Consider the following 18,868-nt stretch of genomic DNA (forward strand, 5'->3'; position numbering starts at 1 on the left):
TCTTTTTTAAGAGTATAAGTAGTCATTTTCAGATTTGAGTCTGGAGCTAGACAAATAACTTCCACTCTGTTGGAACTGGCAACTCAGACTGCAGAAAATTGATGTATAATTATTGTTTAAACTGTTTTTCTTAAATTCCTGTCCCTGGAAAGGCTCCACTTCTGTTGTTGTTTTTATGGCAAAAACAGAAAACAAAACCGCGGAGAGTCTGTAAAACCCCTCTTCTGTTTTTGTTTTTAAATCCAACTATTAAAGTGTTGGCTTTTGAAAAACAAATATGCAGTGAGAAATAAAACCAAGGGGGTTGTTCAATTTTAAGTACATTCCGGGGAAGACAGTAGATTGGATCTGATGTTAACCATGATTTAGTTTGTTTGAAATCATGCCTACAGCAGGAGGAAGCAGCCTTTTTTTGAAATGTTCTACCAAACCTGAAGTCAAAGAGATTGGATGGGCAGTTCTTCTAAACCAAGGGTCTTCGAACTTGGCAAGTTTAAGACTTGTGGACTTCAACTCCCCTCATGGTTATTTCCTGAGTTAACATGACTGGGAGGAGGAATTCTGGGAGTTGAACTCCATAGGTCTTAACGCTGTCAAGTTTGAAGACCCCTGTTCTAAACTACTTCTAGCAGAATGAGAAAGTCTCTTAACCATTTCTCAAAGGCAGGAGAAGTTCCATATCTTGGTAGACCAGATTGCAGATGGTCCTTGACTTATGACCACAATGGAGCTCAGAATTTCTATTGCTAAACAAGACAATTGTTAAGTGAATTTTGCCCCATGTTATGACCTTTCTTGCTACAGACGTTAAGTGAATCACTGCAATTGTTAAGTGAGTAACACAGTTATTAAACAAATGTGGCTTCCTCCTTAGCTTTGCTTATGAGGTCACAAAAGGCAATTCACATGATCGCGGGACACTGCAACCGTCATAAACATGAGTCAGTTGCCGAGTGTTTGAATTTTGATCACATGACCATGGGGATGCTGCAACGGTCATTAGTGTGAAAAACGTCACTTTCTTCAGTGCCATTGTAACTTCAAATGATCACTAAATGAATGGTTTATAAGTTGAGGACTGTCTGTCTTGAAATACCTCTATGTGGGCAGAATTTGAGGAGTGGTGCGGTGGCCCAGAGGTGGAGTTCTCGCCCCACAATCAGGAGGCTGTGAGCTTGATCCTAGGAAGAGGCAGATTCTTCTCTCTCTGGGCACACTGAGAATATATCTACCGAATAAAACTCCGCATTGGCAACAGGAAGGGCATCCGGCCATTAAAACACTCTGTTATCTCCATCTAGTTTCCCAGACTCCATCCCGCAAGGGATTATACGGGTCATTAAATGAAAAGGATTGAATAAAAGGATGAGAACTCAGGGAGGTTACAGACCATTAAAGAGATTAATTAATTATAACTATAGTTATAACCTTCAGTAGAACATTCACACATATTTCTTGACAACAGAATCCTATGATTTTACTTAGTTGTGACTCACGTGTCCCACTGATTATGTGGGTCCTCTGATCCATTATTTCATGTTGTATTCCAACACATATAAATTACGGTTCTCAAGACTTCTGTTGAATTTCTGTGTTTTGGTTTTTAGTGACCTTGGACAAATGGCAACGTTTGGACAGGACCTCCACTATTCTTGATCCTTCCATTTCTAAATATGATGTCATCCAGATCAGCAGGGATCCTTCCAGTGAGTTTGCTGCCATCCGAGATTTTTGTCTCTCAGGTAAGATGGCCTGTTTTTCAAAATGATGGTCCTTCCTTCCTTCCTTCCTTCCTTCCTTCCTTCCTTCCTTCCTTCCTTCCTTCCTTCCTTCCCCCCTCCCTCCCTTCTTCCCTCCTTCCTTCTCTCAGATTTCAGAAGTGGTTTGACATTGACTTCTTTGCTGGGTTGAGGGAAAGTGACTGGCCCATGGTTACCCAGGTTTCTAAGGTGGAACTAGAACTCCTAGTTTCTAGTTTGGCATCTTTATCACACACCAAACTGTCTCTAAGACTTCTTAAATGCAAGTTGTATTAATTACACTGTGAATTGACTAACTGGAATTAATATGCCAGTTTTTAAACAAAACGTGGAAGTAGAAGTAGGGTTGAATCAGGACAGACTTAAAGGGAGTTACTGAAATCTTTTTTAATTACTAACTTCTAAGAAAGCCATTTGAAACTGGAGGCTGATAACTTAAGCACATGGCTTATATTTCCACATTAGATGCCTTTTTGAAGTTTATCCCAGCTTTAAAGGGGTATAAGCAAAAGAAAACAAAAACAAATTTATTTAGCTATGTCTGGAAGCCCTGTGCAGGAATGAAATAGCTTCTTTCTATCTGATGCAAATTGCTGTCTGGAGGATGGTATCTGTATGGCAAGAGCAGATATTTAGAACTTCACTTCTAGATTCAGCTTTTCAGGGCTGGTCTTTCAAAGGCGCTACGTATGTTTCGAGCTTAACTCAGATATTAACAACCCAAAAGCAGACTCATAATGTGATCCCATTTCCTGCCTCTTGGAGGGTAAGACTTGTAATATTTATAAAACAGATGATATGAAATTTGATTGGAAAATTCTCCCTCCTCCTCCTTTTCCTCCTCCTCCTCCCTCCTCCTCCTCCTCCTCCTCCTCCTCTTCCTAGGTTCACTCAACCAGGTTGTCACAACATAAAGGGAAACTACTTGATTTCTTTAAAAACAGGCCTAACTTCACCATTAAGCAGTGATAATAATTAGTACTAAGAAGTATATCCTGCAGTGATTTTTTTTTCTCTCTGTTTATATGTGTTCAGATTGCAACTCTCAGAATTCCTGGTCTCTTTATATCTGGAGTTGCATCAAGTTGGAAAAAAAAACTGTCTTACATTATTATATACAAAGCTGCATCATTTGTAATAAAAGTCCCTTCTTTTCATATGATATTTAGAAAGTCCTAGGATACGGGGTGTGTCCTAGGATAAGGGACATAGTGGCTCAGTGGCTAAGACGCTGAGCTTGTTGATCGAAAGGTCGGCAGTTCAGCGGTTCGAATTCCTAGCACCGGGCAATGGAGTGAGGCTACTTGTCCCAGCTTCTGCCAACCTAGCAGTTCAAAAGCCTATAAAAAAATGCAAGTAGAAAAATAGGGACCATTTTGGTGGGAAGGGAACAGCGTTCCGTGATGTCATGCCAGCCAGATGACCACGGAGACATCTTCGGACAGCGCTGGCTCTTCGGCTTTGTAACGGAGATGAGCACCGCCCCCTAGCACTGGAAACGACTAGCACGTATGTGCAAGGGAAACCTTTACCTTTAGGATGTGGAGTATCCAGAATAACACAACTGAAAGCAACTGCAAAGAAATGGTGGCTTTCATTACTCTATTGGACAGTAGATAGATTCTATTTGTTTCTTTTGGTGAACATTAAACCACTTCTTGAAATGGCCTTCAAAATATCATCACTGTAGCCATCTGAGAATTGGCCTTGTTTGGTCCATTTTGGATTATGTTTTCCATTTTGATCTCCAAAATGCCAGTTTTCACCTGTTCTTTGTTTTATCGGCCTATGCAATTCACAGTTGGACATTTCTTTCTTCACAGTTTGTTCAAAGGACAGTCTGTGCCTACTGGCCACTCTTGAAATGTTGCCATCGGCAGCACGATGCGTGTTCTACCCAGAAACACAGACTTGTACCCTGAGTCTTCAAGGCCACCGCTGTCGTATTTTGCTCAAGGAGCCGGCTACTTACATCTATCGAAAGCAAGGTGCGTACATGGCAAAAGATTAAGGAGACTTGATTGGCTAATCTTTGCTTTCTCTGAAGCACAAAATCAGGAGACACAGTGGAAATAAACCGGCATGGCAGTAGATCTTATAGCCGTTGAACAGTGCCAAGTTTGGTTAAGAAGAGAAGACTAAAAGTGAATACGGTATAAAGCTGCCCCCAATCAAAGGCATAGATGAAAACCACAGGTGAAGGCAGGAACCGCATGCTCTGAAGAGCACAACGAAGTAGATGATGACCTGTCGGGAGTATCTGCACAATGTATGGGCTAGACCCAACCAAGTCCAGATGGGAGATTCCATACAAGATAGCAGAATATAAGAGGGCCAAGACCCTATTGGATTTCCAGGTCCAGACAGGCAGACAGGCAGGCGCTGGCCAAGCAACCAGACATTGAAGTAATAGACAAGGACCAGAAGACAGCAGTGGTGGGATTCAATCAGTTTGCACCACTTTGGCCATACTGGTTGTTAAATTGCTGGCTGGCCCCACACCTTCCTTCCCTGCTCCCTCCAGAAATTCCCACATGCCCCGTTTTGGATCCCAGATAAGTGCAGGGAGGACTACTAGGCTCAAAATGGGGTGCGGAGGGGTGCGGCGTGCCTCCTCCCTCCCCCCATGGCCTGTTTTTGCTCCCAGGGGGTGCAGGAACCCAAGTGTTGCCTGTCACACTGGCCTTTGCCATGCCCACCAGGGCCACGCCCACTCAGTCGGTCATTAGGGCAGAGAACCTGTTGTTAAATTATTTGAATCACACCACTGGATAGATGTAGCAGTGCCAAGTGATAGTCTATGGAGATTCATAGTCATCCAGGTCACGGTTGTCTCAAAAATGCTTTTTCAAGAGGCAACTGGACTTTCTGTTTTTTTCTTTGAAGATGTTTCGCTTCTCATCCAAGAGACTTCTTCACCTCTGACTGGCAGGTGGGGAATGGAAAGTTTTATACTCCTTGCAGACAGCTGGTCATTTGCATCCTTTTAGTGAGTAAGGAGAACAAACTCATCAGGACTAGATTCAGCAGTCCATTTGCATTTAAAAGACAAAGGCCAGTCTTTTGGAGCAACCAAGTCCACATTTTGGACAGAGGATTGCTGGTTTGAAAGAGGGGTCAAAGAGGCCATTGATGTCAAAATTGAACAGCCCTATCTCAACAGAGAGGGTTGGGATACGACATCATTGTCTCCAATCTACAACACAATCCTTTCAACAGTTCCAAGAAGGCTCCTCACCCATGTGCACCACTCAGGTGACCCTGATGACACAAATAAACCTCCAGGTGGCCTCAATGACTCTCTAAAAGAATGCAAATGACCAGCTGTCTGCAAGGAATATAAACCCTTCCATTCCCCACCATCCAGTCAGAGCTGAAGAAGCTTCTTGGATGAGAAGCGAAATGTCTTCAAAGAAAAAGCAGAAAGTCTAGTTGCCTCCTGAAAAAAGCACCTTTTGGGGATTGCCAAGTGATAGCTACATCAGGAAGAAGGAGGACGAGAAACTAGAGAAGTAGCAGGGCCTAAAGGAGGAAATAGAGAAGTTGTGGAAAGTGAAGGCCAATATTTAGCAATATTTAGCAAGGGTTATAGCAGCACTTGGGGATGTGATTTCTAAGATCGAGAGTGACTCCAACAGATGCCAGGAATAACATCGGAGCTTCCTCTGCAGAAGAATGCAGATAGGAACAGCTAAGTTACGTGTAGAAGAACCTTCAAAGTCCCAGGTCTACGTAGAGAACCCAAGATTGAGGAAGACACATGCAGTATATAACTCATTAGAGTGATAAAGGAATTTTAAAGAAAAACTGCAGAGTCCTTTTGAGAAAAAAAATATTATATGTAAATTGTTGCACCTACCATGGACAGCAGCGCGACCAACAGAGAAGCGCTGAATTGTAGAAAACCAGACCCATCGCTAGAATCTAAAATCATAAGACCACATCTGATTTACTTTGACCATGTAATGCATGTAAAGTTATTGGAGAAGTCAATGATGCTAGAAATGGTTAGCGGATCAAGAAGGAAAGCAAGCAAAGAAGGACAAGCTGGCTTGATCGCAGGAAGGTCGACGCAAGGATGAACATCCAACAACTGAAATAATCTGTGCTTGATAGGGTAGCATGGAGAGCAATTGCTTATAAAGTCACCAAGAGTCAGACACAACTAAGTGATTAAAACAACAACCACTTTTGGGGAAGAGCCTCTGTAATGGTCATTGCATCTCATGGCTTATAAGCAGGTTTGGCCAAGGTGAATTTTAGTCTAACACAGGGGTGTCAAACTCAAGGCCTGGGGGCTGAATCTGGTTCATGGGGTGCTGAGATCTGGCCTGGAAACAAGGAAGGAGCAGCCCGCAGTACCTCTGCCAGCGAAAACGGAGCTTGCGAGGGCCATGTATGACTCTCCCGAGCTCTGTTTTTGCTGGCAGAGGGTTGCAGGAGGCCGTCCTAGCCCAAAATGGAGCTTGGGAGCCCATTTTGCAACCAGAGGGTTGCAGGAGGCAATCAAACAGAGTTCAGGAGTCTGTTTTCGCTGGCAGAGCGCTCGGGCCAGCACAGGTGCCCCCTGACACAAGTGGCATCATGATGGCCACTCCCCCTGGCCACGCCCCCCACCCCCGCCCTCCCGAGGTCAAACACAACCCTGATGCAGCCCTCAATGAAATTGAGTTGGACTCCCCTGGTCCAGTGGTGGGATTTAAATTTTTTTACTACCAGTTCTGTGAGCGTGGCTTGGCGGGCGTGGCAGGGGAAGGATACTGTAAAATCTCCAGTCAGAGGTGGTATTCGCCAGTTCTCCGAACTACTCAAAATTTCCGCTACCGGTTCTCCAGATCTGGTTAGAACCTGCTGAATACCACCTCTGCCCTGGTCTAACATAGAGTCCCCAGATTGAAACCTGCATCGTTAGGCTTAAAGCTTCTTCTCAAAGAGTTTTTAGAATTAGAATTAGAATTTTTTTATTGGCCGTGTGGTTGGACACACAAGGAATTTGTCTTGGTGCAAATGCTCTCAGTGTACAAAAAAGAAAAGATACATTTGTCAAAAGTCAAGAATCATCAGATACAACACTTAATGATGGTCATAGGGTACAATAAGCAATCAAATCATACTAGGAAACAGTCAATATAAGTTGTAAGGATACAAGTGACAAAATTACAGTCATACAGTCACAAGTGGGAGGGGATGGGTGATAAGGAGTGATGAGAAGATTAACAGTAATAGTAATGCAGACTTAGTAAATAGTTGGATAGTGTTGAGGGAATTATTTGTTTAGCAAAGTGAGGGCATTCAGGAAAAAACTGTTCTTGTGCCCAGTTGTTCTGGTGTGCAGTGCTCTATAGCGTCGTTTTGAGGGAAGGAGTTGAAACAGGTTATGTCTGGGATGTGAGGGGTCTGTAAATATGTATGTAATATGTATGTAAATATTTTCACAACCTTTTAAAAGAAATATACAAGTCCTCGATTGAAGGCAGGTTGGTAATAATTGTTTTTTTTGTAGTCCTAATTATCCTCTGAAGTGTTGGGTTGCAGAACCAAACCAGACATTTATAGAGGTGCAGATGACAGATTCAATAATTCCTCTGTAGAACTGGATCAGCAGCTCCTTGGGCAGTTTGAACTTTCTGAGTTGGTGCAGAAAGAACGTTCTTTGTTGTGCTTTTTTGATGACGTTTTTGATCTTAGGTGTCCATTTTAGGTCATGTGATATAATAGAACCTAGAAGATCTCTAGTGTTGATACTGTTTTTGTTTTTTTAATCTCTGTGCAGATGTGATCCTACCCACTGTGGAAAGAAACAATGAGCCTTCAGTATTCATCCCATCCCAAGGGACCATGTTGGGAATCTCTCGAGTAATTCGGGTGGGTTCTGAATGGAAGAGCATTGGACAATTCCTCGGAGTTCCATATGCAGCGCCTCCGGTGGGAGAGAATCGGTTCCATCCTCCACAGCCTTTCACCTGGACAGACTTCTGGAATGCAACCACAACCCGGTGAGAAGACCAAGGGTGCTTGAACAACCGAGACTCATTTTCTTAAATATCACAAAGTATTTATGATCACAATTGAGCCCAACTTTTTTGTTGCTAAGTGAGACATTTCTTAAGTGAAATTTGACCTTTCCTGCCACAGTGATTAAGCGAATCGCCGCGGTTGTTAAGTGACCCGATCCAAATTTGGGTGCTCAGCAACCAGGATGCATTTATGATAGTTGCAGCATTCCAGGGTCATATGGTAGCCATTTGCAACTTTCTAAGCTGGCTTTTGACAAGCAAAGCCAATGGGGGAAGGTTAGATTTGTTTAATGGCCACCTGATTTACCTAACAACTGCACTGTTTTACTTAAGAACAGGCGTGGGCTTCAAAGATTTTAGCAAAGGGTTCTCTGCCTGGTTGGTGGTGGGTGTGGCCATGGTGGGCGTGGCCTAGTTGGCCTCCTGCACCATGGTGGTGTTTACCCTTCCCGGGCTCCGGAGGTTTGTATTGAGCTTCTGGGAGGGTGAAAATGGCCTCCCTGGATTCCAGAGACTGTCCGGAAGCTGGAAACGGGCCCATTTCCGGCCTTCCCAAACTTCCGGGAGGCCCGGTTTTTGCCCTCCCTGAGCCTCCGTGTGCACCTGCACTTACCTGCATCCAAAACGGGCTGCGGGGGGGCTCCTGGGAGGGGAGGGGTGGTGGTTCTCTAAAATGCACAGAATCTTAGCTAGGGGCTCTCCCGAACCTGGAAATGAGGAGAAACTTTCTGACAGTGAGAACAATCAACCAATGGAACAGAAGTTGCCCTCGGAAGTTGTGGGAGCTTCATCACTTGAGACTTTCAAGAAGAGATTGGACTCCCCATCTGTCAGAAATAGTGTAGGGTCTCCCGCTTGGGTGGGGAGGTTGGACTAGATGATCTATAAGGTCCCTTCCAACTCTGTTTATCTGTTATCTGTTATCTGAACCCCTGCGAACCCCCAACAGCCCACCCCTGCTTAAGGGCCTTGGCAAAAAAGAAAGATCATAAACATTGCACGACTCATTTAACAACTGCCTTGCTTAGCAATGGAAATTCTGATTCCAGTTGTGGCCATGTTTCAAGAAAGACCTGTAATCTTTATGTGGTCCAATGTAGAAGGAAAACCTACATAGATAGTTCCTCCCATGTTGGAGTTTCCATAGAAGGAAAGCGACTGTACTAAATTCTCAAGCTTGACCTTAACTTGTTTACAAAAATGGCAGTAATTTTTCTTTTTAATTTTTTTTTTCCATTTGGTCTTGCTTGGTATGATTGGATGGTTGAGGGAACTCTCATTTTGGGTGACCTAATTTCTTGGGCACCTGACTTGTGTGGGTTGTGTGAACTCAGCCAGATTGTGCTGACAGTTTACCACAAAAGAGGTCCTATCTTGGTCATCCAGGTGCTCAGTTAAGACCCACAACAGTGGTGTATGTTGTCTTGAGCCACATTGTCATTCTTTATTGCATTCCTTTACTTCAGAAGAGCAAAAAGCATCCATCGTTAGGGTCTTTAGAAGTGAGATGTGAACTGACAGGTGTCTTTTTTGTTGTAATGGTGCAGGCATTTCAAGAGATCAGCCCTCGATTAGATATAAATTTATAAGCATTCATTCTAGCTGAAAAGCTACTTGAAACTGTTAATTCTGGATTCGTGCAAGAAATCAAATTTTAAAAAGACACTGAAAGGCCTTCTTGTAATATTGCTGTAATCTGCACTCCTGAATTCTTTGTTATGTCTTTACTGATTAATAATGCTTTCCCTGTTTAATTGTATAGTGCTTTGTTAATAAGGCTTCAGTCTGTGGACTTACGATTTAGAGTAAATGTATTAAGTCAAGGGTGGGATTCTACTGGTTCAGCCTGGTTCATGCGAACTGGTACCTCCAAGGATCAGCTAGGAGCGAACTGGTTCGCTCCGACGATCAGCTGTTGGGCCCACTCGCCCGCCCAGGGTCTGATTTATATCCTGGTTTTCAAGCTCAGCTGATTCGCGTGGCACAGCACATCAACTGTTTAACACAGAGAGATTGCTGGAGAAAGTCAGTAGCAAATGCTCTGAGTGAATGTGAAGCGTGCACTCATTGATCCGGTTGAATCACACCCTTGTATTAAGTACAGGATAAGAAAATAATTTGAGAGTTGCAAACAACAGAGTCTGCAGACAGAAGCATTATCGTTATTTACATAGTATGATAAAGAGTAGCAGCAAAGGGAAGAAAAGCATTCCACTCCCTGATAGCCCTGGCCCCATCCCTGCATCGCACGCAGGCCCCTCATCTGAGTCCTCGCTCTCTGAGACCTTAGCCATCTGCGCCTGCTGCCAGTGAACCACAACAGTTTCCTTGTGATCACTAGAACTTTAAACAAATCATGAAGTACTTTAATGAATGAACTACTGGTGGTGACCTTCTACCACTGCAACATAGAGAGCATCTTAACTTACTGCACCTCTGTATGGTTGGCCAATTGCACAGGGGCAGATAGGAAAGCGCTCCAGAGGGTTAACGTCATTGCCCAGAAGATCATTGGTTGCCCTCTCTCCTCTTTGGAAGAGCTTTATAGCTCCCGCTGCCTTAAGAAAGTTTAAAACATTTTCAAAGATCCATCTCATCCTGGGCACCCCCTTTTTTTGAACTATTACCATCTGGCAGACAGTACAGAATAGTAAAAACAAGGGCAAATAGGCTGAAAAACAGCTTCTATCCCAGAGCAGTAGCTCATTTGAATTATACTGTATAGTGCAGTGTTGGTGTGGTGTTGGGGGGTTTCGGTTCAATGTGTGAATGGTGAAGGATGTGTGTTTGTGTTTATTTTCATGGTCATGATGTGCACTGAAGATGGTGTTTGACTTCGTTGTACGAGGTGCAATGATAATAAAGTAAACTAAAACTTTATTGTATCTTTAGAGCTAACTGTTGGCAACCAGGAGATGATAGCCTTTCTTCAGTCAGTGAAGATTGCTTGTTTTTGAACATCTTTGTCCCACAGAACAATGTAAGTACTGGATTAACGCACCACCTTAGTCTTCTCTGACCATTCCCTTATTCCAGGAATCTACTCTGAGGAAAGAAGCATGAGATGAGGTTGCTAAACCCATTGACAATGGGGTCTTTTTGGATCTATGCTTAGATATGCATGGAATGTCACAGTCATTTTTAGACAAAATGGGGCGAGCAGTTGATGAAATTAGTAGCCTTGACCATTAGGGATTTTGATTGTGTAGAAGTCCATGTGGCGCATTATGAAGCTCTTTTACACTGGTTAATATCTTGGAGACAGGGGTGTCCCCACAGAGTGGTCAAAATGTCAAGATGGCCCCCACAATGGTATGATCAAAGTCCCCCTTGCACATAAATAATAACATAATAATAACCCAAACATAAATAATATTAGGTTGGGAGACCGTTAGAAAAACACAGAGGTGTAAATCACACTGGGAGGTCAAAAGATGCTACATTTAAAGGATCAGGGACACAGTTAAGTTGCAGTTCCGAGTTGTATTACTCAACGCTGTACACAAGAACCTAGTCAACTAAAGATCAAAACTAAATTGGTGCCAGATAAGGTTCAACAGAATGAAAATATACCATGAGATGAAGAAATAGTCAAGAAGATACTAGATTGTGCAGATATGGATAGATTGACATTGAAAATTAAGCAGAAAGAGGATGTAGAATATTATCAAACATGGAATTTATTTTACCAATGGTTGGGAAAAAGGAGATTAAGAATATAAATGGTATTGTTAAGCAAATTAAGTACCCAGACAACAGAATGTTTATAAAGCACTAAGAAATGTATTAATAGAAAATCAATTAAAAAAAAAAAGAATTCAGGAGGAGTTGGACTTGGACGTTTGTGGCAACGTAATGACTCTAGGCTGATAATGCATTTAACTTTGCCTCCCCCAGCTCTGCCTTCTCTTCTCCTATAACCAATGAAAGAAGGCAACCATACATGACTTGTGTATCACTCGCTCTATACCCATGCTTCACTACGAAACTATGTGATTGGACTTAGCTTTTTGGGAGGAAAATAAAGAAAAAAAATTGTGCCTCTGCCGACCAGTATCCATTGGTATTCATCTGGCTAGCATCCTGTCAGTGTGTGAGACAGTTGAGGGCTGTTTGGAAACTGAAACATGGAAACTGAAATAGTATTTGCTGTGTGAGCAAGAAGGAGACAGCAAGGAGCCTGGGCATAGCTTAGCTCAATTGTTCTGTACTAAAGCTGGTTTGCTGTTGTGAAACTAAAACTGAAACTGAAACTCCTCTCCTTTGCTTGTGTTTTGCATTTGGAACAGATTTCTTTTCAGGTGGGGAGGGAGTGTAGAACTCCTTAGCATCAGAGCATGTTAATAATAGTATATGAAATACTAATGCTCATTTTGAAAAATCCTTTCTTAGTAAGCACCTAGAAGCCAAGAGGAACATACCTGCCAAATTTCAAGCTTGTAGGCTTTACGGTTGTGGAGATTTTGTAATGTTGCATGAGTGGTATTTCGCTCTTATATATCTATATAGATTATTACAAAGCTGTTCTGAGAATTTGGGAGTGGAAAGAACACCAGGAAGTGAGAGGGTGATGAAGTGGCTTCAGACCCATGGATTTCATGTCCCTCAAACTCCAAACACTTTAAACTGCACTTCAGCTGAATGGAAGCCGATACAGGGATATTCCTGTGCAAGGGTGGAATGAAACATGGCCCCGACTTACTGGAAACATTTTAGATTTTTAATGCAGTGGGGCAGTTCCTCCACTGGATGTAGTCCTTTTGATTTGAAAACCAAACGGATGCTCAGAACATACAGGGATAATGTACCCATCTGTGACTCTTTAAAGCTGCTGCATCTTTCCCCAGCATTATAGGATTGCCCTATGTCAGGTATCTCAGGAAAAGATACAGTAGGTTTGGTGTAAGAAGCCACAGGCAGGTGCTACATTCATGCCTCGGTTCTCTCTACCGCCCTTTCAAACAGCTCTCAAGGCTCTGCTCAGTTTTTCTGCTTTTCCTGTTGTTCATAATCAGGCATTCAAGGGCTTTACTTCCGAACACTGAAGTGGTTGTGGAGAAATGAAAGAGGAAGGTGTTAACAGTCTGTTGTGTTTTTTCTCCAATTTAACTAGATGAAGAGGTTTTGGAGAGAACTATTGTTTTGAAACGATAGAGGAGGAGAACTGTGTTAGTCTAGGCGAATTGAGCTCTGGTAACACCTTCAGAATTACCTGGGCGCAGTTATGTGACTTCAAATGGAAATTCTTTATCTGCGGAGACAACCAGGATATGTTTAAATTTCACACAAATGCAAGCTCTTGGCCACGAATTAGTGTGTTTTCTAGCAGATTGATCTCACACCAAATTTTTACATCTTTTTCTAGTAACCCCTTGAGAATTCAGGGAAGAATTCAGGGACCAGCAATCTTTTCATTCACCATGCAGTGCTGAATGCGATGATCTGGGTGGAAAGAGGAAAGAGAGAACAAGATGACAATATAATCAAAAAGATTCTGGAATGTGCAGAAATAGATAGGTCAACTCTAAGAATTAAAGAAAAAGAAGATTCGGAATATTTTATAACAAGGGAACTTTTCTACAAATGGCTAGTTGATAGAAACAGAGGTTAAATGAGTGGATTTATGTGAAATATGGACTACACGAGAAAGAAAAACTGATTAGTAAATATTCTGATGGTTATACAATCGATGTCAATATGGAAGATAGTATACTTTCTGATAAGGATTGATATTATCTTATATATGTTTGTATGCACATGATTATAATGATGTTTATATTTTAACATTTTGGATACCTAGAAAACACACTGTTCAATATAGAAATGGGATTTGTGATACAAAGTAATAAAAATATTTATAAACATAAAAAAGGAAGAGAACAAGAGAGACAGAGAGAGACAGACAGACAGACAGAGGCAGAGAGAAAGGGAGGGAGGGAGGGAGGAAGGAAGGAAGGAAGAAAGGAAGGGAAGAAGGAAGGGAGAATTCCATGATCTTTTTGCAAGATTTCAGCATTCTCTACTGAAATGATACAATATGGGTGTGTCAATGATTTGAGGTGAAAGATGTCGATGAGTGTGGAGGTTCAAGATTGTCCTAGAAGTTTCACTCTTCCAAATTATCATTATAACTCATGAATTATAAAGTATATTAGATCACATTAGAAAACTAGGAACCTCTGCTATTTTCAGTTAAAATTAGAACTCCCCCACAGTAGATATTTTTGGCCCAGGTCAACTTTGGCTGCAATGAGGATGACAAGTTAGCAATGCTAAGAGAAGGGCAACATTAAGGAATATTATTTATGGCTGACCTTAGTTCTCAACTGACAGCTTCTTTAACGGTTTTAATTGTTAATTAATGTTAATGTTTAATTGTTTTACTCTGAGCTGCCTATGGATTGTTTTAAACTGCTTTTTATCTAATATGTTTTATTCTAGTATGTTTTTTTATCTAGAATGTTTTAACCTGCTTTTTATCAATTTGTGTTTGTAGCAGCTTAGAGTGTGTAGGAGACAGCAGCAGCTGTAATATATTTCTATTAGCAACAATAATAACAAAATCTATCCTTTATTGTGACAGGGAGGGAATCTACCAGTGCTGGTTTTCTTCCACAACAGCATAAATGATGACGACCAAGGCAAAAAAGCATCCCTTGATGGTTCTTACTTAGCTGGAGTTGGAAATCTCATCGTCATAACTGCAAATTACCGTGTTGGAGTTTTTGGCTTTTTTAGCAGTGGTAAGTTGTATCTCAGTTTGCAAATAGGATTTTTTTGTTTTTAATGATGAAACCAGAATCATTCCAGCTGGGTCTTATGGAAATGGAATTAGGAAAGAAATACGGAATTTAATACTGTATTGGAAATGGCAATGAGGTTATTGTTTGCATAACATTGGAAAGGCAACGACAAAGCTCCAGAGGAAGATTGGATTAAAAAGTTAATTGAGTTCACAGAAATAGGGAAACCGACCAGTTTAGTTAAAAACTGACTAATAGCTTTTCGATAGATTAGAAACCTTATATGGACTTTTTTTTTTAAAGAAGCAAATATCAGATTGATGATTTAGGGATATGTTCTCTCTCACTCACTTTGTTTTTGTAGGAACTAAGGAAGGCTTAGTCTGACAGGTTTTTTTTTACTTCCTTGGACTGGACTCAAGGCCCTTTCATCTAACTACAACTAAGCCTCGGCTTATGACTACAATTGAGCCCAACATTTCTGTTGCTAAGTGAGAGAGTCGTTAAGTGAGTTTTGGCCCATCTCACGGCCTTTCTTGCCACAATCGGAAGTTAAGTGGTTGGTTCTTGAGAATCTGGCTTCCTCACTGACATTACTAGTCGGAAGGTCGCAAAAGCTGATCACATGACCTCAGGACACCGCAACAATAAATACATGCCAGTTGCCAAGTAGCTGAATTATGATCATGTGACCATGAAGATGCTGCAACAATCATAAGTGGGGAAAATGGTCATGTCACTTTTTTTTTGTAAGTTGAGGACTACTTATATTGGCTTGGTAGTGGCTCTTCTTCCTGTTATTCTAGGCCCAGTACTTTTCAGTATCTTCATAATTTGTTACGTTCATCTAAGGGGATACAATGGGAACATACCAAATTTATGGATGATACTAAACTGGAATAGCCAACACCCTAGATCAAGGGTCTTCAAACTTGGCAAGTTTAAGACTTGTGGAGTTCAACTCCCAGAATTCCTGAGCTAACATGACTGGAGGAGGAATTCTGGGAGTTGAAGTCCACAAAGCTGTCAAGTTGGAAGACCCCTGCCCTAGATGATAGGCTCAAGATCCATGAAAGTGTTTAAGCCACTTTCCTTTTCTCTGGTGTGCTGAGATGGACAGATTAACCTTAAAAATAAAAGAAAAAGAAGACTCAGAATATTACTTGATATGGAATAAATTCTATGACTGGTTAAAGACAAGGGGTAGAAGTTAGAGAAAGAAAACAATGAATGTTTTTATTAAAAACAGAGATGGTGTATAACTACAATATTGTATGATATTATAAGTATTCTTATTAGAAGATGGGACAATATTTCTATAGTACTAGCTATGGTTCTTATTCTTTGTAAATAGCAGTCTCGGACAAAACACTGTATTCAGAAATGTTTATGTATAAAAATATTTTTTTTTTAAAAAAAAGATCCAGATGGATCTTGACAGACTAGAACACTGGGCTGTATCTAACAAAATGAAATTCAATGTAGAGAAAACTAAAGTCCTACACTTAGGCAAAAAAAATCAAAAGTACACATATAGACTGGGTGAAACCAGGCTCAATAGCAGTAACTGTGAGAAGGATCTTGGAGTCTTAGTGGACAACCAGCTAAATATGAGCCAGCAGTGTGCGGTGATAGCCAGAAAAGCCAATGCAATCCTAAATTGCATCAACAGAGGGATACAATTAAGATCAAGTGAGGTACTAATACCTCTCTATAAAGCCTTACTAAGACCACACCTAGAATAGTGCATCCAGTTTTACACTAAAAAAGATGTTGAAATTCTAGAAAGAGTGAAGAGAAGAGCAACCAAGATGATTAGGAGACTGGAGGCTAAAACATACGATGAACGGTTGCAGGAACTGGGCATGGCTAGTCTAGAGAAGAGAAGGACCAGGGGAGACAGGACAGCAGTCTTCCAATATTTGAGGGGCTGCCACAGAGAGCAGGAAGGGGTCAAGCTATTATCCAACGCACTTGGAGGCCGGACAAGGAATAATGGATGGAAAATGAACAAGGAGAGATTCAACCTGGAAATAAAAAGAAATTTTCTGACAGTGAGAACAATCAACCAATGGAACAGAAGTTGCCTTTGGAAGTTGTGGAAGCTTCATCACTGGAAGCTTTCAAGAGGAGATTGGACTGCCATTTGTCAGAAATGGTGTAGGGTATCCTGCTTGGGTGGGGGGTTGGACTTTGATAATCTTTTAATCTTCATGGTGTCACCCCAATTGCTGAGCTCTTGACAAATACTCCCATCTTGTTGGCTCCCAACTCTGACCTCCTTATCAGAAAAGCAGTATTTTTTTTCAAAGAAAAAAGATGCTAAATCACACCTTTATTTTCACAAGTCTTTCCACTAGTCTCAGTTAGTGGAAAAAAAAAATGTTACAGCAACGTACTGTGCTTCCGTTCTTTTATTGTTTTTTTTTTCAATTCTTTTTCTTCCCTGCTGAGTTCAGCACATGGGCTCATTTTATAGAATGCCCTACATTTTGTTCAGAGTTGTTTCAAAACTTCAGTTCAGTGGTAAACCCAGATCTTAATCTCTGTGAATTTGATAGTCTAGGATACATCCACTTACTCAGATGATTACTTTTTTTAATTCTTCCTTTTGAGACTTTCACGGGAATTTCTTATTAAGTCTTCTTTCTCAACCACACTTTTTTGTTAAAGGACATGTGCCAATAGGTTTAATAAGTTTAATATAAGAATAATGTAAGGAGAAACAGAATGACAGCAGATTAATGGAGTTGGAAGGGAGCTTGGAGGTCTTCAGCCTGCTGCTCAGGCAGCAGACCCTGTTACCATTTCAGACAAATTGTTTCTGCAACCCAACAAGACAGACACAGACTTCAGAGAGTAATTAGGATTGCAGAAAAATCAATTACTACCAACCCGCCTTCCATTGAGCACCTGTATAAGGCACGAGTCAAAAAGAGGACTACGAAAATATCTACAGACCCCTCACATTCCGGACATAAACTGTTTCAACTCCTACCCTCAAAATGATGCTATAGAGCACACCAGAACAACCAGACAAAAGGACAGTTTTTCCCCGAACATCATCACTCTGCTGAACAAATAATTCCTTCAATCCTCTCAAACTATTTACTACATTACTATTACTATTAATTCTCCCATCCTTCCTTTCACACATTCCCTCCCACTTGTGACTGTATGACTGTAACTTTGTCGGTTGTATCCTAATGATTTTTATTGACTGTTTTCTAGTATAATTTGATTGTTTATTGGACCCTATGACTATTATCAAGTGTTGTACCTTATGATTCTTGACGCTTGATGAATGTATCTTTTCTTTTATGTACACTGAGAGCATGTGAACCAAGACAAATTCCTTGTGTGTCCAATCACACTTGGCCAAGAAAGTATTCTATCTATCTATCTATCTATCTATCTATCTATCTATCTATCTATCTATCTATCTATCTATCATCTGTCTATCTATCTATCTATCTATCTATCTATCTATCTATCTATCTATCTATCATCTGTCTATCTAATCTATCTATCTTTTTCAACTAATTGTCCTCCTGGAAAGTCTTGATCTTCTAAGGCAGTGGCCGCCAACCTTTTTTGTGCCACGGCCCGGTACCGGCATCACAAAATGATCCGTGGCCCGGTACCGGCATCAGCATGCATGACAAGGCAAGGCAAGCCGAGCGACCGGCCAGCGGCTGTCCCCCGCTTCTCCCGGCCACCTTCAACTCCTCCTTTGTACCTTTGTCGATGGGCTTCACTTTGGGATCACTTCGGGACGGTCACTCGGCTCGCCTTGCCTTGGGTGCTGAAAGAATCCTCGCGCCTTAGTTTCATTTGAAGCACCCCCCCTTCGATGAAACTAAGACGCGAGGATTCCTTCAGGACCCAAACGCCGCTTTCCAACCGGAAAAGCTCACCCGGAAGCACTTTCTCGTCAAACAAGATGGCAGCACCCAGCAAACCAGCGGCCCGGTAGGAAATGTTCCACGGACCGGTACCGGTCCACGGACCGGTGGTTGGGGACCCCTGTTCTAAGAGATATTCTTTCTTTCCAGATATTTGAAATGCTATATGTTGTTTTGATCCCTTGTGCCAACCCTTTGTCTCTCCCTTTGTTTATTTATTTGTGTAGGTTCCAGTGCTGCAGGTGGAAATTGGGGACTTCTGGATCAAGACATAGCTCTACAATGGATAAGGAGGAACATTGCAAGGTTTGGGGGAGATGCAGGACAGATAACAATTGGAGCACCTGACAGGGGAGCGGATATTATCAGCATTCACCTTCTTAAGAGAGCTTCAAACCCAATCCTCTTCAAGAGGGCACTACTGATGGTAAGCCCTATTTATT

The 18,868-nt window shown here is 41.6% G+C and overlaps 1 protein-coding gene across 1 annotated transcript in view; it reads left to right on the forward strand.

Annotated features, from left to right (window-relative positions):
- Window positions 1-18,868, forward strand: part of TG (thyroglobulin) — a 160,486-nt gene that overhangs the window by 82,149 nt on the left and 59,469 nt on the right. Inside the window, exons 36-41 of the mRNA XM_087930406.1 lie at window positions 1,608-1,742; window positions 3,584-3,748; window positions 7,534-7,756; window positions 10,670-10,757; window positions 14,361-14,520; window positions 18,653-18,852. Coding sequence (XP_087786532.1) covers window positions 1,608-1,742; window positions 3,584-3,748; window positions 7,534-7,756; window positions 10,670-10,757; window positions 14,361-14,520; window positions 18,653-18,852 — 971 coding nt within the window. The remainder of the gene's footprint in view (window positions 1-1,607; window positions 1,743-3,583; window positions 3,749-7,533; window positions 7,757-10,669; window positions 10,758-14,360; window positions 14,521-18,652; window positions 18,853-18,868) is intronic.

This window comes from Pseudonaja textilis, chromosome 3 (assembly GCF_049901715.1).
Source record: "Pseudonaja textilis isolate UNSWEBS1 chromosome 3, rPseTex1.2, whole genome shotgun sequence".
In the NCBI taxonomy this organism is placed as follows: Eukaryota; Metazoa; Chordata; class Lepidosauria; order Squamata; family Elapidae; genus Pseudonaja; species Pseudonaja textilis.